Here is a 22,783-nt window from a genome sequence, read left to right on the forward strand (position 1 = left end):
GCACTCACAATTGCTCCAAACACATCTGACTTCATTGAAGGCAAATGTTTTCCATTCTCCCCACCTCAAATCCTAACTGCCTCTTGGAGCATCAGCTTTTGCTAATACCAACAGCAGCAGATGGAAACTGCACATATGGTTAGTTTGAGGACTGCAGCTTACACCCATAATGATGCATTCTTACTGCACTCTTCAGGTACTACTTGTGAATTCTTCACAGAGGTTATAGAATATATACCTTACTCAAAGCAATTAATTGCTATAGCATTCATTTTTGTTTGGAATCTTCTGAAATGAATCACTGAGTTAATCTACGGTATCTATCAGATAGCTACCCAGTCACAAGATTGCTCAGTAATTTCCTGAATGTGAAATCCGCACATAGAAGCAAATGTTCTGTACCCGCAACAGGCATTCATGCATCTGTTCCATGATAAATGTGAAATCTTGCACATGAAGACAGGCTGAGAATTTAGCATATATATTTAGTTTTTAAGAAATACAAGCAGTTTCATTAAGTCTGTTTACCACACTTAGTTACAACCTACCAGGTTCAGCACATTCACTGGCCCTGAGAACACTGTTCTAAATGCTGGTTCCTAATTCACAGTAGGAGAGCAACTAGAGCAGGAGAACACACAGGGAAAAAAGTGTGAGGCAAACACCTGCTGGAAAGAAATGATCACAGAGAAGTGCAAAGTATGAGCAGCTCTTTGGAAGCATCCACTGGACATTAGTGATACTGCAGTAAGTAACTGGTAAGGAGGGGCAGTACTGCTGATTCTCCTCAGCCTCTGGTCTTTCAAAAAGAGAACCACAAATGAGAAAGGTGTACCTGGAATGCAGAGATCAATGGAGAGATGAAATAATCTGCTTCTCCCTACTGTAGTAACTGAACTTGACTCAGCTAATTCATCCTTTCTGCATGTGAGAGCCAGTCGCTGTACAGAGATCCCCAATACCCAATGGGAATGCAAATCCACTAACACATACCCTTCCAGGGTTCCTTGATGTTCTTTTCTGTTAAAGAGGGCAGAAATTCTTAGAAGACAAAGCAGAACTGAGAAGTTTACTCAAGTGTTTCTGTAGTATTTTACATGAAGATATGATTTGTTCATTGTTATTTCTCTGTTCCTTTAAGGTACTGTTAAAGACATTTGCAGTTACAGTGAATAAGTAAGTTCAAGTAAAAAAAGAAAAGTCATAAAACAAACAAAACACCAAAAAAAGACCAATTCTGGGGACAAACTCAAACTCTATAGTTCATTTTCCTCTTAATTACATTTATCATACAGCAGACAAAATGCCAGTACTTGAAGTGGAAACACTTTTTTAATCAAGAAAAGACCATTTCTAATAGTGTCTAGGCACTCTCCTGTACTTGGTGGAAGACTGAGTACAAACTATACATCTTGTGCAATAAGAGACAAAATACAATCCTTTACAATAAACCAGCTGCACACACATTAAAAAAGTTGGTGAAATAGCAGTTCAGGTTCACCTTCTATATGAGTTTGTTCTCCAGATCCCAAAGCTGTGGAAGTATTCCAGAAGTGCTTCTAATTACATCCATTCTGTTCAGCTCATTTTCACTGACTGTGTGTATTCTGAGCAGCAGCAGGCCAAAATTCCATTCTCAGTGGTTATTAACATTACACTACAACCTTTTCTGGTTTGAAACAAATTCTCACATTCAGCTCTTTATGCTTACAGATTAAAAATGCAAAACAGTCAAATCACAGATCCCTGCCATGCATCACAGACAGCTTCCACTGTGAGCCAACAAAAGGCATTAAACCAAAACAAAAAAGGGATCTAAATTATTTTGTGAATTCAAGAAGAAACAGGCAGACAGCAACACTGCCATAGTGTCACAATTAACAGAAATACTAGAAGATATTAGATAGAAAGCAAATTTCACTCCCCAAAAAAGAAGGCACCTATGAATCTTGATTAAAAACTATCACCACAATTTTCTTTTCCTCATGTCCCTATAATAGATTTCTAGGCTAAAAAGGAGTTTAGAAATTGGCTGCCTCAGCAGTCATAGAGATGATTGAAGGTTCTGCTTGGGGGCAGAATAAATCAGTAGATGACCAGGGAAGTGTCCTTGACTCTCTCTCCTTCTGCCTTCTTCATTTTCCCCTTCCTTAGTGGGACATAAGAAAATAGATTAATTAGCACCAAAGGCTATGAATTTATATTGATTTGTAAATTATTACAATCAATAGCAGTAGCTTAGCTGTCAATTCAAGATTTCCACCTGCTTTATACCTTAAGATAAATAGGATAAGGAAAGGTAAGAGGGTTTTGTAGGTTTCAAAATCCAGGGTACTGAATCAAGCTTCCTGGGTTTCATCACAGGATTCCTAACTCCTCAGTTTTCATTTTACTAAATCAAGACTTATCTAGGCTCTTCTCAGCATAATAGGCATAATTTACCCTGACTGCCCTGCCTTTTTTCTTCACTGGTATTCTCGAGGTTAATACAATAGCTAACCTGCAGAAACACTAGTGCTCTACCAGTTCTGTGATGAAAATAAGAAAAAAAATAAGAAATGAGACTATGCCATTAACAAGTCACTAATGGTAAGCTTCTCTAACAAAGTTACAGTTTTCAATACACGGCATGCAGCAGACTCTTATTTCTGCAGCAAGTGATCAGAATAAGCCCTAAACTTCTGAGGAAACCTGAGAGACCTGAAGCCAAACCTACTGCACTGCAGTAGTCGTCTGGCTCACATATAATACCCAAGAGATTCCCAAGTGAACATTCAAATGACACACTGGCATTTTCAAAAGGATATGACAAATCTCAAGTTTCTTCCCAGGAGGAGTTCAGTCAAATACGAAGATAGTATTTAAAAGATTTACTCTGGCTTTATCAGAATTTGTTCTATCAAATGCTTATTCACAATGTGGAAGACAGTGATACCTGCTTGTAAGCCTGCAGCCTCTTCATGTACATGAGGTACTCATTTCAAGAAAGCAAATGAGAGGGAATGTTAGCTGAGCTCATTGTGCAATTTTACAAGAAATATCAATACAGTGCAAACTCAGATGCCTGTGTTCTTTGCGACCTCAAATATTCTCTGTTTAGATCAGCATAGTGAGAATATTCAAACAAAACATGTAAAGTATAGATTAAATCACTAAGAAAGATTCTTAAGGCTAAGATTAACTATTCATGTTTTAATAAACCTACCAAAAGGACATCCCAGAGATAATGGTGCTGTTTAGCACAGGTAGTATGGCACTGGACTCGGTTCAAGTAAGTAGGTCTGGTGTCTGCCTTGAAACAATTTAACCTGATATTATTCCACTAACTGCACACTTCAAGAGGAAGGTAAGGATATAATTAACTGACTTCAGTTCTGATGGAGTGGACGAAGACTGTTCACCAAACCAGCAGAAACATACCCATTCTTTGTTATCCCAAAGTTGCCCTTATGCCTACTGTTCCCTTGTTTCAGACAAGCACACTACTGGCATCCGTTGACCACATGGTTCCTTCCTCTGTGCTCTGTGATGTCTGCCTGTGTATTGGCCAAGGATAGGAATGCAGGTCAGAAGGGAGAACTGTGGCCTGCAGTCTAGAGGTTTTGAAAAAGACAAAGATTCAAATATTTACTTCACAATCAAATAAAATAATATGCTTAAATTCAGCATTATCCAAAGAATTACAATTTTTTCTCCAGAAAGGAACATGACCAAGGCTGAACATTCTCCTTATCTGTCATATGAAGCTAGAGTACTTTCATTTGATACAGTCTCATAAGGAATGAAACAATAAGAATAGTTGCAGCATCCGTTTTCCATCCCTGACAGTGCCTGATCATTAATACTTTCACAGAAACAGGATAATTTATTTGCAGTCCTTGATTTGTTGTTTATACATTCCACTTCTGAACAGTGCAAAATATTATTTAAGGACCTGATCTGATGCTTTTCTACTGAGATGAGTAGGAGCCTTCCTGTTGGGGAAATCAGGCCTTCAAGGATATCTGGCTACTACGGAATTATCACAGTGAGAAAAGGAAACTCCTCTAAGCAAACCTGACTGGGCTTACTGCATGAATAACCCCAGTATTTAATTTTGTGAATCTCTTGGAAAAAAATTAAAATACATAGAATTCTCTGGGTGCCAGCTACAAGAGATAACTGCAAGTGGAAAATCCTTTACAACAAGTGACATGGGATCAAATCATCCCACCAGAAACTTCTGCTAGTAAATTCTGCTGAAAGCCAAAGTTTAAAAGATGAGCAGTAAGAGTGACTAGTGAATCTGTAAATTCTAGTGTTACTGCCATCCTTAGGATATGTGACCTGACAACATGCGATCTATCTGTATGTTCTTATCCTATTTGGTTATATATTTAAAAGGAGATAAAATCATCATGAAAGAGATTAAAACCCCTTAAATATATGAAAAGTCTCACTGGATTGCCTGGAAAATAATTTCTGCAAATACACACATTTATTAACATATGTGCTAAAGCAGAGCAAATCCAGTCTTTCAGTTTCTAATTCCTCCTAGAAGACATTTTCTCTGAATCTACAGGGTTTTTTTGTATGCAGAATCATTTATCTGCACAAAACCAATTGTATGACCATTTTATGAAACCCAAAAAGACCCTGTTGGTACCCCTCACCCCCAATATTCTTTTACCTCTACTAGGCCATAAGGACAGATTCCTAAACAGAAGATAATTTTCCCTTAATGGGGGGTTGGGTGGATCTGGTGAACAGAAATCTATTTATAACTGGCATTGAAGTAATCCTGAATATTAGATTGCTACAAACAATGTACTAATGATCAGCATGAGTTCACTACCAGCACTGCCTTTGGGGTGATGTGAGGAGCAGACCAGAACCACTGGGAATGAAAGCTCTATTAAAAAACCTGGATCTGACTTCCACAGCAGAACTGGGCAGATGAATACATTCTCAGACTGAACTAAGAACTATTTCCATCAACGAAACACAGATACCTTGTACTTGCTTTCTCACAGAGCTTTTCATGATACACCAGACCAAAGTCTTCAGTTCTCACCCCTTCAAAGACCAGCTATCATTTCACACAGCCTGTTAAACACATACAGAACAGATAGCAAGCTCAAGCCATGCGGAATTGCCCCAGCTGTGAGTAAGCCCAGAGCAATCAGCTGCCTTGCTCCTGGCAGGCTGCCACATCCACAGATTTCACTTGAGAAAAGTTACAGTAAAAAAGGAGGAGGCTGGACTGATGCCCATAACCCTCTTCAGCACAGTTAAAACACTTTGACCTACATTTTCAGGCACATACAGAACTGGAGAAGAGTGTACAAATGGGCGTTTGTATTGCAGGGCTGTGAGCATGCACTCAACAGCATACATGCCAGATTTACTGTGCATTGGCAGAACAGATATAACAGTCATAGATTTATGCACAAAATTATTTGGATCTGAGCAACTGTTCAATGAGAAAGAAGAGAGGAAACAAGTAATCTATACTGCCACAGAAAAGCACACAGGGCTCCGGCACCAGGCTTGTCACTGGTCTCGCAAATAAGAGAATCAAAAGAAAAGGGCAGTAAGGAACTTCATTTGGAGTTCAGGTTGCAAAAGGTGTTTTGCTGACAAAAATGACAGAGCTTGCAGTTAAACAAAGGCACTTAAATTTGTAATGCTGATGCTCTTTTAATTTGACCAAGAACAGTCTCTTCCTTTTCCTCACCAAAGAGAATTTGATAGTCACTCAGTGTCATTAACATCTCTGCAAGACACCCATAACTGCACAATGATAGAGAAAAGAGCAGAACATCTGTTCCCTATGTCCTTTACTTCTGTCTCAGACACATATCTTCCTGAGGACATGAACAATTTTAATTTATCTTTAGAGTCTTCCTCATCAAATTTCATTCCATTGCCTGTTCTGCCTGAGGTGTATTGGGAAAAACCATTACGAACTCTTAAATTCTGCTGTTATTTCAGTTCAAATTGATGTATTGTGAATCCTAAGCTAATAAGTGTAATATTTCCTATTCCACAATCAAAACTCTGTCTCTAGCTGCCTTTATATTCTGTTATTTCAGAATACGATCTGAACCTATTCGGGTCTGTAGACTATGCATTTTTATAGTTTTTGTAATAAAATCCTAATTTGGGTAATTTTTCACATGCATTTCCACTTCCAGGGATTTTAACAAAACCTATTTTTACTAAGTAACATTTTCATAAAAACCATCAAACACTGGAACAGAGTCTATCTGTATGAAGAAAGATAATGGCATATATGGTACCTTACCTCAGTTTGACTTTAATTCAAAGAACTACTTCCCATCAGAATAGTATGTTTGCCAGATGTTGAACATTAAGCATGTGCCCAAGCTCCAGTGAAGATGAGATCATCTGGGACAGACATGATTCACAGCAATCAAATAACAGAAGACATTATGGTAGACAAACTTTATTGTATCAGGCGCATGTAAAAAATAAAAGTCAAATGAATTCATTCTTATGTTTTCTCATACAAGAACAAAGATATGAATACAAACTATAAATACCTTAGTGTTTGTTGCTGTTCTAAGCCAAACAAGTTAGCAGAAGTATCAAGGGTATGACAAAAAGGAAAAAAAAACAAAACAAAAAAAACCCAGAAAACTTTATGGAAATTGACAGTCTGAATCATAGAATGGTCTGGGTTGGAAGGGACATCTGAAAGGCATCCAGTCCAACTCCCTCTGCAGTAAGCAGGGGCATCCTCAGGGTGCTCAGAGCCCTGTCAAGCCTCACTTTGAAAATCTCCATGGATGGGGCCCCAACCACCTCCCCGGGCAACCTGTTCCAGTGTTCCACCATCCTCATGATGCAGAACTTGTTCCTAACATATAATCTAAATCAGCTCTTCTACAGTTTGAAGCCATTGCCCCTCATCTTATCACCACAAGCCTTTGCAAACGGTCTCTCTCCATCCTTCTTGTAGCCCCCTTCAGGTGCTGGAAGGTCACTGTTAGATCTCCCTGGAGCCTCCTCTTTTTGAGGCTGAACAACACTAGCTTCCTCCGCCTGTCTTCATAGCAGTGTGCTATTACCCGCAACAGCTGCAGCCACTATACTACCAGAGAACACGACAATGTAAAATATGGGGTTTTGTTTGTATAAAAAACCCTGAAATGAATATCAAATGATACTAAAAGCCAGCAAACTGAACAGATGAAATGGAAAGCACATCAACTCATGAAAAGGAAAAATTAACCCAGCATTCCAGTCAGTAGCAGATATTACTAAGACCAACATCACAAAAAAGGAAATGAGTACTTGTATGGAAAAGTACAATATATGCATGAGAAACTGAGCTGAACAAAGGAGTATTGCCATTCTACTGGGTCCCAATCCAACCAAGTGTCTCTGTCAGGAAAAAAATTCTCGTGGACTCACACTGTTCTATGAAATCATTATTTTTTTCATGTACCTGTTTAAAAAGTGTTCAGTCTTGTCCCTTTTAAGATTTAATTTCATTAATTTGATTGAATGTGCAACTTTGTGTAATTATCTACAGTTTTAAAATCAGCAATTAATCACCGTTTTGACCTTCTTGTTTGTGGCACTGTAGATTCTACACAGTCTTCTGTAGCTCAGGGAAATGTAAACCGTTCAATGAAGTCATGACCTAATGTGATGTTATGGTGCCACCTTGTGATGCTGCAGCAGAAGTGCACCTGACATGTACAAAGGCACAAAAAGGAGCCCCGGGGAGAAAGAGACTTTCTACGCGACTGAGTCTGTTGACAAAAAGGAGCAGGTGGTTATCGACTAACAAAAGAACGTTCACCATTTTAAGATTACATTAAATGGCCATGAAGGAGCACAAAGAACTGCATTTAAAAAACAACTGCTTTCCTCAACAGAGATCCAATTACAGACAGATGAGTTAATTCAACTGAAGTCAGCAGAGTTACTAAAGATTAATATTGAAATAACAAAGATCACATTTTGGCCTGCCAGCTGTTATATATCTTGGCTTACTGTATTCCCTTATAACTATGATAACAGAAGTGTGTTAATAAATAACTTGATCATTATTTGCTTTTTGACACTTTTATTCACTTCTACCAGCTCCTTTTTGTCTCCACGATGCTTTGAGCATACATAAACTATAGATAAGACACACATACACAGCTACTTTAATAAAGGCTGTAGGCAATAGTTTTCCTCCTCCTCTGTCCAATTCTGAAGGCAAATACAGAAATGTCTATTCACATTCAATATATTTAAGACCTTTATTGCAATACAAAATACATGTCATCTTGCTTTTAGGCCAAATCCAAATTGGTTTACATCTAATTTTCTTTTAGTGTTTCAGTTTCTTTCCAAATTGCCTGATAGCTCCTTTTGATTGAGTAAAGCTGACTGAAGAAACACTTGACAGTGAACTCATAAGATTTTGCCAATAATGCTATCACAGAAATATAACTGTTTTTTTACTTCATAACATCTTTTAAATTTGGTTTGTATCTTTCTGCACTCCTATTCACTCAACACTCTTGCAAAAGTTTCAGACATCCAGCTAAAGCCAACTAAGAAAACGAAAATACAAAGCTTCTTTAAAAATCTGTCCTTTATCCTTGCCATCAGGTGGTATAACAACTTACCTGCTACTAGGTAGGATTATTTTGCTTCAGAAGCATTTAGAGTATGCATCTCTCAAACAACAGGAAGATACTGTGCTGCTCAGCATTTTCTTAGAGGAGATGAACATAAGCCAAAGAAATAAAAGGAGTGTGAATAACTGAGTTTCTCAACTCAGATGGATGACTCCAAGGTTAAATATCTGCCTGCAAAGCCAAGTGTATCTTCAACTGCTTCAGGTCAGGGAGGACATAAAGAAAAAAACACACTGCATACATTCCAAGGCATCCAAGGTCTTAAGTGTGGAGAAGGATCCAATCGCAAAACGACACACTGTGTCAGGAAGGAAAGGATTTTAGCTAATATGAATTTTAAAATATAGAAAAAAGAATACCAGTATTAAGAGGTAGTGACCTATGTCATCAACACCAGATTCTTTTTGTCTGAATAACCTGATCCAGAACCTTGCAACCTAGTACTTTACAATACATACTATTCATGACAGAAAAGCACATCCCATGAGGCTTTCCAGATAAACTGTGCGTCTTGAAAGAACACAGGTTGAGATTTCTATGTAAAAATTACTTTCTACTCATAATGTCTCTTAATGCTAATGTCTTACAAATTGCTAGAATCAACCAATACCTCTAACTAAATCTGCTCAAAATGAAAAATATTTAGGCTTGAATCTCTTCTTCATTAGAACTATGAGGATTGGTCCATGCTAAGATTAACTTGGGTAAACAAATCAAAGGGAATAAACGGAAAGCAGTAGGATGAAGTATTAAAATCCTCTAAATATCACTGAGAGTGAAAATTCTAAAAGCATTTTACAAATAGATATTGTTACTGACAAAAACAATTCATTTTCACTTTCCTCAGACAAATGTATTCTGTATACCTTGAATTTCCAGAATTTCCATCAACACTTTTGATGTACACTGCTAGATCATTTCTTCTTGGTGCATACTGTGTGAATCTGAACAGCAAGCTACACTGCAAGCTCACCACACCAAAGTTTCTGAGGTAAATGGTAAAATCCCTACAGAAATGGTAAAAAAATTAATTTCTCTACTGCAGCAACATTTGCAATAATAAATTCCTTTGAAACACTGAACCTTACAGTAATTGGATAAAATGACTAGAAATTAGTATGTGCTTAGGCCAAAAATTCTCAAAGCACAACAGAATGCATCAAAAGTTTTAATTGTGGTGACTTTGATACAGAAGCCATGTAAGTGACAGAGCCCTTCTATTGACTGTTAGAACAGTAATACACATATGATTGTCTTCAGGCCCCAGTACCTAAACAATACTGGAATCAAAATCTAGCTGATTTCCAGCTGGAGAGGGAAGAAGAAAAATACAGAGCTGCATTCATGCATTTTATGGGAAAGATTGCATAGCTGGTTTAGAAAGAAAACATCTTTTCATGTCTTTAACAGTAGTTCTGTGCTTCTTTAACGTCTTCGTGAGTTACAGACGATCACACTTCTTCCGTTGAACTTTACCAGCCCATAGAATGAGTAAAATGCAGGACTCCCTTGGAGAGTAAGGACACAGTTATTACATTTATCTTGGGAAGAAATTAATCATGTCTGCAGTTCTCATATACAAAAGGCAAATATTTCAAGTTTCATAAGGACATGACAACCCCTAAAATTCTGGTTGAAGGTAAGCACCAAACCCAGAAATGCAAACCTGGGATGTGGTTGTCTTCAACACTGGGAGCTTGATCTTGACCACAGTTCTTTCACCTAAGTCCATTTCCATGCAAGATCCCTAGCTGTACAGACACAGTGATAGAGGCATTTCATTATTTAAGGCCCTTGCTTTCTTTCAAATACTCTTGGAAGTCACCAAAGCTAATCTTTCCAACAATCATTTTTTTTGCGCTTTTAAGAGCAATATTAAATATTCATAAATATAAAAACTATGTGGAAATACCTTTAATAATATTCTGATTCTGCTTGCTTAAAAAAATAAAACAAAACAAAAACAAGCCACCAAGAAAACCCACAACCCAATAACCAACCATCTTTGCCAGAGTGCTTGGCTAGCATTGATGATAAAAACGTGGCTGCTCCAAGTATCCTGTACATCACATGATGTTTCAGTCTCCTTGTGGACCAGAATTACTTCTGCACTTTCTGCTGAGTTCTAAGAAGCCATAATTAGAGGACAAAAGCCCTCAAAGTGCCTGAGATTCAAAAAGGCTGGACCGGTAAGTCATTTCTGATAACGCTGGCTCACAGAAACATCTTCAGATTCTTATGTGGAAAGTACTGCAAATAAAAAAAAAATAAAAATAAAAAGAGAGAGACATAAACACCTTCGTTATTATGCACAAAAATTTCTTTAAAGTACAAAAGGGAAGGAGTCATGTATTAGTTATACGACAGAGCTAAATGCTTCTCAATGGTGCTTCTGCTACGGCACAGCACTTGGGTTTTTAAACAAGTCAAATTAGGCAGATAGTACCTTGAGATCTTGCTAGGACCAAAAGATCCTGATTGTTACCTTCTATTTGCACTATGACACAGGTAAGCAGCATGCCTTACTACCACCATAAGTTTGCAGAGAACTGCTGAGCACCTTAGCAGGACAATAAAAGACAATTTAAAGAGGACATGGCTGAAAGCTCACGTTCTCCAGGTAGCAATCAGTGTTCAAAGTCATGACAGTATAAACCATATGTTTGTTTCTTTCTTGAAAGAAATCAGAAGAGGTTCTTTGGTACTTTTGTATGTAAATGCTATCGTTTTGATGCCTATGCCAAAAGAAAACTTTAAAGGGTTGGAGTATTTGAGAGGCCAAAGAGTTCTGGATGTAGTTTTTTAACTTATTCACAGCTACCTGATTTGAGTCAGGTATTTACTGAAGGAAGCTTTGTTGTAGGCATTTGGAGAAACTTTTACATTTGCAGCAGTTCCTAGAAATTCATATGTAGGAATTAATTCAGTCTGGATGACACTAAAAGACAGGATGTACAGTAGTCTGGCATACTAGCCTAACTATTGTGAAAGAAAGCAAACAGTTATGCCAGGAGTTTACCAACACAAAGGTTTTAATAAAATACAGATATCTTGTTCACAGCTCAGGAAATGTGTAGAGCCCCATGTTAATCCAAACTCTTGATAATTTGAGTCCCACAAAGGCAATATCTAGGAACTAAAAATCCACAGCAGTGTATGTGAAAACATTTTAGGCTTGATTCCTTGAAATAAAATAATTCCATCCAAATTCATTCTACTGGAAATCTATTGGAAATTTTTACATTTTTAATTAGAGTGTTATTTTGGCCTTGGGAGATGAAACTCTTTAGTAAGAAGCAGCAGAAACATTCTGTAAAAAATACTGACAGAAATTATTCCCTTTTATTGTTTTCTTGCCAAGAATCTCTTGACAATTTGTCTCTAGCTCTAATTTTATTCCTTAAGAACTAGATAATCTGCATGTTGGGACAGATCTTATGAGATGCACATTTCCTGCAAGAGAGTTTGAGGCAGGACTGGAGTCAGGACATCAACTGTTACATGAGTGAAGGCCCACAAACATTTCAGAAATAGTGCATTTCCCATTACATGGTTTTGTTCAATTTGTTGTTTCTCCATCTGGCACCTCCCAGGTGTTACTAATGCCATGTTCTTCCCAAACTCTATTTCCAATTGTAATAGTATGTTTCACCCTCAGGCATTCAAATAAGCTTAAGCTTCCAGGATGATTTATAAAACAATTTCCTGTCGAAGACATACCCAGTGTTGTAGAACAGAACACTTAGCTAGTGCCAGTTCAGACTGCTAATACTTCCATTAAACTACACACAGCTTCTTAATGATAGCAATTTTCAGTGAAACAAACCTACTGAGATCAAATTTTCTGAACTAGCAACTGTCAGTATCATTTACAGCTTACTCAAGCTTCCGGGATAACAGCCAAAAACGCGTACATCTTCTTCCCTGGTCAACAATCAGCAGTGTTTTCTTCTAGTCTTAAAAAAAATTCCTCAACCACAGCAGTGCAAATCAAGCAACAGACTTTACTGTATCTTCATTTGCTTGACAGTAGTACAAAGCTTGCAAAGGCTGCCTGCAGGAGATTAAACCTACACAGGGTCATTAAGTAAAGGTTTGAGAAACGAGCGATAAGGAAAATCGGTCAATGTACAGCGGATGAACTTTAGTTCACACCAGGTCAAAATATGGATGATGGTGCCAAAATTAATGCCTGCTCTATACATTAAGTATACATAATAGTATGACAGTTTAAAATAAACCCAACACATTGAGCTGAAAGAAGGGCTTCAAAAACAGAGTGCACATTGTTACAGGAATCTGGTTTTTCAGTCAGGGTAAAGTAGTAATTTCCTCCTCAGTAATTTCATACCTCATTTTAATGATGATGAGATTTTAGAGCTGAGTAGTTGTTATCACAAATTCCCAATGTTTGTTAGAAATCAGGTAAGCACCGGTCCCATGTACAGAACAGGGAGAACAAAACGATCCACAGCTTAGCAGTGATCATCTGCTCAAGCAATGGCAAAGCCAGGTATAAAACCTAGGTGGCCTTGCATCCTAAGTTTCCAACTCTGACGATGTGAAAAAGTGTTCTTTTGTGGTGGAGGATGCAAAGAACAGAGTAAGAAATCCTTTCCTACAAATTAAAATCATCCAGGATCTAAGTTAGTCAATACTGTCAAAAGGATTTCTTACAAGGCATGTGCCAGTATGGCATTCTGGGATCAAATATTCAGAAGTGGTGATTTTCCATAGCTTCACAAAAAAAAAGTCTGCAGTTACTCAGCATCTCCAATTGCTTCCTGGCAATCATCTTCAAAAGTGGCTATTGCTTTGGTTCCTAAGGGTTTAATTTCCACAGCTGCTGTGCAGTTGAAAGTGTAAATCAATAGACACTTAGGCTTCTGTGAAATTAAAGGCTGGAATGCATTCAACTGAACATAAAAAGTGGAGATTATGCAAAAGCGAATGGAATTATGACTGTCTCTGGGCCTTTTGAAGCAAGCATCTCCCTTCAGAATGCAACAGTTACATGACATTTTAAAAATAGAAGTAAGTGGCTGAGATGAGAAAGTTCAGCATTAATAGATCTGTCAGTCTATGATACAATGCATACAGCAATGTCCAAAAAAAAAGAGAAATCACCTTAACAGGCCAAATGCACAGTAAATTGCAATAAGGGAGATGTAGCAAGTCTTCCATACAGATTAGTTTGGATAAAAGTGGTCTCATGACCTTGTCACCTTTTTTTCCAGCAGCCGTTAAACTCTGGCTGAAACAGAAACCAAATCAGAGAAACTACACATTCTTTGCTCAGCTCTGAGACACTTTCTATTTACACCCTCATTTTGCAATATAGCTTCAAATGTTAAAAAACACATTGCTGAGTTTAAGTCAGAGGCTCTAAGCCACAGTTTCAGCTAGAAAGTAGAAGGAAACCCCTCTTAAGGTCATGTCACATCAAGAGCTTAATCTTAAACCTGAGCTCTTAAGCTGTGACTCAGCTAATCTCCTGGACCTGAAAGCAAAGAAGGCAAAAAAAAATCAGCCTCAAATGTACACATTGCCATCCTGAACATCAAGGAGACATCTGCATAACATGAGTTTACCATGGCAGAAACATGGATCAAAGTATATGTGTTTAAACTGAGCAAGTGAATAATCACTCTTCTAATATTTGGTAGCCTGGGCCTCTGAAACTATTCATACTGTCAGCAAGCTTTCCCCCTCTATTTTCTCTTTACCTCACCTGTAACAAGCTCTATACTATTCACTTCATCCCATCTTATTGCCCTGTTGAGTATCCATCACTGAGGTCTTTGTACTCCTTTCTTCAGCTTCTCATAACATTGCAGACTTCAAAAAGAAATTCCAATGTCTACACTGGCAAATCCCTCTCTGCTACTTTTTCAGGACATTACTAGATTGCATGTGGCCCTCAGAAGTTTGTGAGCCTCTGCACCACAGCAGTAAAGCCAGTCACGGCACAAGAAACTTCTGGAACTACAGCTTTCGCTGAATCCTGAGATCTGCCTTCAATTCTTCACATTTGATATCTCTTCTCTACCAGATTTGTGGGTACTGGACTCTGACCCCAGCAGCTTCTATAACAATACAAAACCCCACATTTTCTTAGCTGGAAACATACGTAAACAAAATATTAGAGTAACTGCTCAGCTGAACCTTGCCATAACCATGATATGTACCTTGTTCTGAAAGAGTTGATTGATTTAGTCAAGTCTGGTACGTATCTAAAGTATAAAAGACATTCACATTAACTTTGCAGCATATCCTCCAGAAGTTGATGTTTCTCCAGGTTCACAGGAATTATGTCCTTATGCTTTAAAGTAGAATCATTTTGTTATAACATCTTTCTCAGAAATGGCATTTATGGATGCAATGAACTGTTCTGTGTTCTGCAGTACACTTAAAACTTCAACACCACTAGCAGTATCAGGCCAAATTTTTATCTATCTTAATTCTGTCCTAATTTGTAGCCTTATTTCTTATGAAAAGAGAGTTTATTCAATCAGTCTGACTGTGAGCTTTGTTAAGCCTCCTGATTAACTTCTGAATCCTTTGACAGAGTTCAACAACATATGACTGACTGAAAGATGATCACATTTCTGCCAATTTCCTGCCAACAGGCAGCTGCGTAAAAAAAGATTCTCCAGGTGTCCCACTTCACAGGAAAATGCAAAATAATCCTGCACCATTCTGCACATCAGAAGTTCTAGACAGATGAACCAGTCTTTGTGCCTTAACTGCAACGAAAAACTGAAATTAAAGTCCTTTTCTGGTAACAGCCAACTAATCAGGATACACAAGTCTGCAGAACCTGGAATTTTGAACCATTTTGGTTAAAAAAGACCTTTAAGATAAAGGTCAGCCTGTAACCCAGCACTGCCAAGTCATAACTAAACCACCTCCCTAAGCACACTCCTTTCAGGTCCTTCTAAGGATGGTGACTTCAGAGACTAAAAAACCTCTCAGGGAAGAAACTGTTCCTCACATCCAATCTAAACCTCATCTGGTGCAACTTGAGGTCACTTCCTCTTGTCCTATCCCTTGTTCCTTGGAAGAAGAGACCAACCCCCACCTTATCACAACCTCCTTTCAGGCAGCTGCAAAGAGCAAGAAGGTCTCCATACATTTTCCTTTTACCCAGAGTAAGCAACCTCAAGTCCCTCAGCAGCTTTGTGGTCCTACTTGAAGTGAGTGGCTCAAAACTGAACCCAGTACTTAAAGGGTGGTTTCACCAGCACCAAGTACAGGCAGAGAATCACATCCCTCGTCCTGATGGCCACACTATTGCTGATCCAGGCCAGGATGCTGTTGGCTTTCTTGGCCATCTGAGCACGCTGCTGGCTAGTTCAGTTGGCTCTCAACCAATCCTCTGAGGTTCATTTCCACCAGACAGCCTTCCAGCCACTCTCCACTGGCACTGAAATCTGGGGAGAAGCTAGACATAGGTTTTACATTCAGCCTGCTCTGCCAATGGACTTAAATATAAACTCCTCCCAGTCTGGGAATATCTTATTTTGCTGGCTGGTTCACTACCATTTCATAAAGAATGTCTACTTTTGTGTTATTCAAGTAACAGCCTTACCTGTAAGTTTATGTAGAATGCATTATTCATATGTAAAATTCATTGCCCTTTTCAAAAGAAAAGTAAACTGAGTTAGGGCAGTAAGTCGCGCTCAGGTCAGGTCTGCACTGAAGTACTTACGTCTAACATGTCTTGTCTGATGCTGCACAATGACAGCCTCAAAAAATACCTGAAAACATGCAGGAGGCTCTTCTTCTTAAAACAATACCTGAGAAAGTCTGGTGCTTTGGAAATCATGTTTTCGAAATCTGCAAATCCTAGTTTGCCATCACCATCCATGTCAGCTTCCTCTATCACTTTCTCACAAACCAAAGTGATTTCTTCTTCTGTTAGCTCTTCTCGGGTCAGCTTATTGAGGGTTTGTTCCAAGTCTGATTTACAAATGAAGTTATCTGTGTTAAAATCTAAAGAACAAAAGAACCAAAGAAAAGATCACCAAAACCTCTCGTTTACTTCAAACAAAAAAGGCATACAAAAGTATCCCAATACAGTACCATAGATCTTAAAGGCATAGATTGCTTTAAGCTCTCTGGGAGCCATTTCACTGAGCACAGAGAACATATCCACAAAATCATTGAAGCTCAAGCTCCCCTCTCCATCTTCTGAGAAAGATAACACAATCCTTTCCTTGAAGGGATTCTCCTGTGAAAAAGATATATTTTTTAGTATTTGGAAGATAAAAAATGTGTACACTCTGTGTAAACAAGTATTTAGTTCCATGGTTGGCTCTTCGAAGACAACTTTTTTCCTTCCAAAATCTATCTAAAAATACATTTGCATGCTTTACCAAAGAGAATGCCAGCAAAACATGATGCTGCAAAGCACCATTTCTCACCCAAATCTTCTCATTTCCATTGTTATTTATTCCCTCCAAACTGTTTCTCCTCTGTAGAACATAAGCTTTATAAATGCTATGGTAAAGGTACTAAGAGTGTGAAGATCATCTGCACACAAGAGATTTCTACCAGGGTGTCTGACACAGCAAGGAGGGTTACAGCTCCTGTGTTAAGAAGCTAGCACACACAAGGAGGGGATGACAGGATGGGAAGTAAACAGAGATCAAGGTGGGATGCCAATGAAACAAACAGGCTCTTTATGTCTTCTGGTGGTGCCTGACCAACAGCTGGAGTAACAGACCTTATTTATGAAACTACTTCCAAAAGTCAGTATCAGCATTCCACACCTGACTGATGTGGAACCATCAATCAACCATCAACCAAATCATGTTTGTTCATTAAGTATGTAGGGTCACATCCCATCAGAGCTCAGTCATATACCTATTTAATGTCTTTGTTGTTGTAAGTTTAATTAGCTAGCATACTCATAAATCATTGAAACTGTTTAAATTAAGTTTCCTACACCAGCCATATTTCAGAGACAAATGACCAGAAACTGTTATTTTTCAGCTTACTTCTATTCTTTCTTGATCATTCACACATAGAACCAATGCATCTGCATAGCTGTAGGGACTGAAAAAAATCCAAGCAGCACATACAAAGCAGAGGTATATGAACAGATTGATGTTTTATATTTATGAAGTATCCTTCATCTTGAAAGTACATAAAGTACCCTACAAGAACTGACTACTTACCACTAATACGCAGCTGCCTCTGAAGGGAAACTCAACAACTGTTAAATGGTGTGCAGCAGCTTACAACAAGAGCTGATGATAAAGATGTTCAACTGAAATCACAGAGGGAACTCGGAAGCATAATGAAATTTGTCACCCCCAGAGAGATAACATTTAAGATACATTTTGTTATAGCTGCACATCACGGAAAAGTTTTAATGCTTCTTTCTAAAAGACAAGGATAACACACAAAAGCTTAATTTCCCTAGGAGAAGTGTGAGGTGTGACTGTGCCCATGGCCAGCAATAGGACAAGAGACAACAGGTACAAACTATAACACAGGTTTCACTCATACTTAAGGAAAAATTTCTCTGAAGGTGACAGTACACTGGAACAGCCTGCCCAGAGAGGTTGTGGAGTCTCCTTCTACGAATCCTTTCAAGACCTTCCTGGACACAATCCTGTGTAGCCTGATACAGGCATGCCTGCATTAGCAATGCAGTAGGACTAGATGATCTCTAGAGGTTCCTTCCAGCCCCTACCATTCTGTGATTCTATGACATTTCAAAGAACATCCTGTTACTGGAAAACAGGCTTCCTTTTTCCCCCATGTGATTTGTTACGTGTAGATACACACTACAGGATGATCCTTGGCAGTGTGTGGTTCCACAATGCAAAGAGAGCGGGGTGATCAGATATTTCAGTGCCCTGAGAAAGGCTATACCACACCTCCATACACTGGTCAGGTCAGGTCATCTGGCAAACTTAAGAACAAATTTCAGTGGCCATCCCAGCTGGAACTTCAAGATGTTTTTTCAGAGGCTATAGTGGCCACTCGCACTCTCAGCACACCTGATTCCATCAGGTTTCTATTTAATGATAATGAAGCACTCAGAATACAGCAATGACCTAAAGAGGTGTCTTTGGGTCTTGCAGTTTGCACTCCAGAACTGCTTCCATGGTAGAAACTAGTTGGAATCTGCCAAACAGTAAATATCCATCTGCTGACAAACCATACAACTCTGTGTGTGTGTCAGTCCTGAGGATGGGCAAGATCTGAGAAACAGACATTGGAAGCATAATTCCCTGAGACACCCAAGATTCAGAATTCACTACTAAATGCCATGATCTCTCAAGGTCTTCTGGCTCACAAAACAGCCAAGAATAAGGCTGTTTTAATAGACAGGAGAAGGAACCACAGAGGCACAGGCTCAAATGGCAGCAAATACTGTTATACTTAGTAGCCAATACCACTGCAATTTAGTCAATATTAAATTCAAATTCTCCTGCACAGTTCGATGACTGAAATAATTCCGCAAGAGAGAGCACACCTACAGATTTCAAAGGGTAGGAGATGAATGAGCTCACTGTGCTCTGAACTCAACACATGAGCTTGAGCTCACTATTCAAATAAATACAAAACCAGAACACACACACACACAAAATTAAAATGAAAATCAAATAACGCAAAAAAGAGGGACTTCTGAAAAGAAAAAGACAGCAACCTGAAGAAAAGCAGTAGGGTCACAAGTTTCCAGAACCTCTAAATGAAAAACAGCACCCCAGAACAAGGCAGATGGTCGAGAGACAGTCACTGTAAAAGGATACGTAATGATCATACATATCATGGGAATAATGTGTAGAGGAGGTATAGTGAATGTGCATCTGTGGGTACTGCTAAGGCCAAAGTATTTGACCTGAGTGCTTGGAAATATGCCTGCCTGTAGTATGAATGGACATACAAACAGCAGAAAAAAAAGAATTCTATTGTTTCAAATGGCCAATTAATTAATAAACCAAAGTAAGATTCATTTGGGCTGACATACATGAAAAAGTCCCATTTTCTTCATTGGAAAAAAAAAAGAATCAGTGTATCTGTTAAATATTTAGCATTAGAGAAAGCTAAATACCAGACTGGCTGAGAAAACATGTAAGAAAGCTATCTTATTATAAAATACTGTATTGCTTGCTTTAGAACAAACCTCATCAAAGCTAAGTGTCATGGGAACAGTGGTAAACCGACATCTTAGAGGCAGCATTGGGTAACAAACAGGGATATTTGCATCTGGGTACTTCCTATCAGCAGTGAGTATCACACCCAGTCCTGTCTGCATTAGAAATGCTAAGCAAGATCTCTCTGACTCAATAAGCATATTCCTGTTGCATCAGATGAATTATCTATATGGTGTGTCGGAGATCTTGAAAATAGATGAACTAATAAAGAATTAAATGGGCCTAAGCTTTCTTCTTAAGTAACTGACAAATGGATGTCTAAAACCTAAATGAAAAATAAAATCTTTCCTCATATTGATTTAACTTTCTCATATTATGTGTCTTCAGGCAGTATATCTGTGGCTTACACAATGGAAAGTATTAGCTTACCTTCACAGATACTTTTCACATCCTTTCTGTAATTTCATTACCTCTACTCTAAAGAGCACAGATTAGGGTTCCATCATATTTAAAGGAAAAGCCATGGGGGAAGGGAGTAAAGGGGAAAACAATACTGTTCCTTTTTAGATTTTTTTTCTCTTAAGCACCAATTGTTTAAAAACAAACAAACAAAAAATCCAAACAAAACAAACAAAAAAACCCACAAAAAACACCTTTTAAAACTTGAAACTTAAATCTGTCCTGTTAAAATGCTTTTCCTGTCCTCTCAGAATAAAAATGAGAGGGGAAATAAACAATGAAAATTTTTTTCAGCTAAAATCTGTTGGTTTGCAGATTAATGCTTCTGTAGTGGCTTGAGATAATCCTTCTGTGTTTGCCATCTACCTTCTTAATGATGACTTTTTCTAATCAGATAAGTGTTCCTGTATTTTTTCCATGTCATGTGGCATCTATTCCAACACACAGACCTAAACCACCATGCAATAAACCATAACTATTACATTCCAAGAAACTATTTCAAGTTTTACTTCTGAGATTGTGACTCAGTCTTATCGAGTCACTTGTTATTTTCCCTTATCCTCTAGTTTCCACCACAGGCTCTAGGGAAGCACTGAATTGTCCTTTTGTCCTATCCATTTTGCAGTCTGATGAATTAATTTTAAACACACTATCCTATTTTCACATGCTTACTGTATTTTGGAAACAAGAGGTTGTAAGCAAAGTTGCAAAATAAGTCAATATAAGTAAGTTGGAGATGCTGGGCAGTCATTACAAAATGCTTCTCAGTTTTACATCCACAGAAACATGATGATAATTTTCTCTGTTGCACTTGAACTTAAGTCCCCCCTGGCATTAAGGAAGATATTTACATGCACAAAACAGTCTGCTTTGCAGGCTACTGAAAAACAGAATCCCTTTGGACCTCTTCAAAAGTGATCAGAAGCAAACATCTCTCAAATTTCAGGAGTTATTCCTAAAAGCATAGAAATGAACTCTTCTCAGACAAACTTTAATGTAAAAATGTCTAAATTGTTCATTACCAGAACTCCCATAGGAGAGGCTGGTGCTTTTGAAAGGAAGCATACTACGTGCAACAGCAAACTGCCCTTAGAGCAGAAAAAGCACATGGCTTTGTTGGGGGTTTCCCCTTGCCTTTTCTTTTTCCTCAAAAGCATTTTTTGGTTTGGGGGGGGGGGGGAGGGGGTTTGTTTGTTTGGGGTTTGTTTGGTTTGGTTTGGTTGGTTGGTTTCTTTGTGTGGTTTTGTATTTTTTTCATATGTAGATTCTTATATTCACATCATTAAACTTGTCTGCAGTTATGTGACGCAGATGGAGCAAACCCTACACAAACCAAGACTAAGATACTGCTCACCTCTTTTTACTGAGGGATACCCTGTGGTCACATCAGCCAAACACCCAAAGATTTTGGCTGCATATAGAACTGCTTAAATATGATAGAATGTAATCATCATGGGAATACAAGGCATTGAAACAAAACCTGATTCACTAACTCTAGCAGGAAACTGCAGAGAACACCGGTAAACACTGTCAAGCAGGTACGGATTTGCAGTTCAATGAATAGAAAACAACCCTCATCTCTTACTACACTTAGAGGATATACTGCTGAGACAAAATGTAGCTTCAGAAAAGCAAGGAGAGTGGTCTGAAACAAGCAGAACACCCCATCATAACTAGAAATAACAGGATGCAGAGGCAAGGAAGTTGGGATGAGCTGCAGGCCATGATTAACCAGAGCAGATGTGGTGTTTTAGGATGAGTATCAGCATGCCTTCTCAGGTGTCACTGCCCACTAGATGGAAAGCTTTGAAACTGAAGACTATGGAAATCTTTTCTAAAATTCCCTCCTATTAAAACTGTAGGAATTGCTTTCATTTCATCTTGAAGCAACTCACGTGTATTCATGTTTAAACTTACCAAAAAGAGGGTGCTAACACTGGTTCTGATATGTGATCAATTCACTGCTCTCTCTGTGTCCCTCCTTTCTCCAGATCCCTGTGCCTGCTGGTCATTCTCTTTCAGTAGAGTGTGGATTTATGAACTACCTTACTCACCACTGCAGCTAATCACAAGGCCTGTGAGGATCAATGAAGTTACAGTGTGAGCCAAAAAAGAAAACAACAGACTGTAAAGTCAATGAAACAAAAATGGTTCCCCTCCAGGAAGTCCTTTTATGACCAATTCCTGACAAAAGGACTGCTCTATACTACAATAAATAGAGAGGGTCACACATCAATCTGATGATTCTGACAATTAGACCATGGATGTCACCGAGAAGATGACCAACAACCCACTTCTACAGATACTAAGTGAGGCCCACCATCAGGCTACATTACCACATGTAGCTCTGTGGAAATGTCAGGGATAAAACAAGTAAAATAGGTTTGGAAATGAAATCACTTTTGTTTTCTAGATGGTCTCACACTGAACAGCCCATATCATAACTACACTTTTGCAATATTAATTGCTGCAATCTCACAGGTACCCATATGTCCTGAAGTTAATTTATTAGACTGCCTCCTGTGTAACCAAGATTGTCAAAATTAAGAGACCAGAGACATCAGT

At 38.4% G+C, this 22,783-nt stretch overlaps 1 protein-coding gene across 2 annotated transcripts in view; it reads right to left on the reverse strand.

Annotated features, from left to right (window-relative positions):
- Nucleotides 1-9,749: 9,749 nt before the first annotated feature.
- The window catches only part of CIB2 (calcium and integrin binding family member 2), a 38,102-nt gene continuing 25,068 nt past the window's right edge, over nt 9,750-22,783 (reverse strand). For both annotated transcript variants that reach the window (XM_054168960.1, XM_009911507.2), the window contains exons 4-6: nt 16,731-16,878; nt 16,445-16,640; nt 9,750-10,895 (exon numbers count right to left, since the gene is read on the reverse strand). In XM_054168960.1, the coding sequence (XP_054024935.1) occupies nt 10,874-10,895; nt 16,445-16,640; nt 16,731-16,878 (366 nt within the window). In that variant the 3' untranslated portion in view covers nt 9,750-10,873. The remainder of the gene's footprint in view (nt 10,896-16,444; nt 16,641-16,730; nt 16,879-22,783) is intronic.

This window comes from Dryobates pubescens, chromosome 17 (assembly GCF_014839835.1).
Source record: "Dryobates pubescens isolate bDryPub1 chromosome 17, bDryPub1.pri, whole genome shotgun sequence".
Classification (NCBI taxonomy): domain Eukaryota; kingdom Metazoa; phylum Chordata; class Aves; order Piciformes; family Picidae; genus Dryobates; species Dryobates pubescens.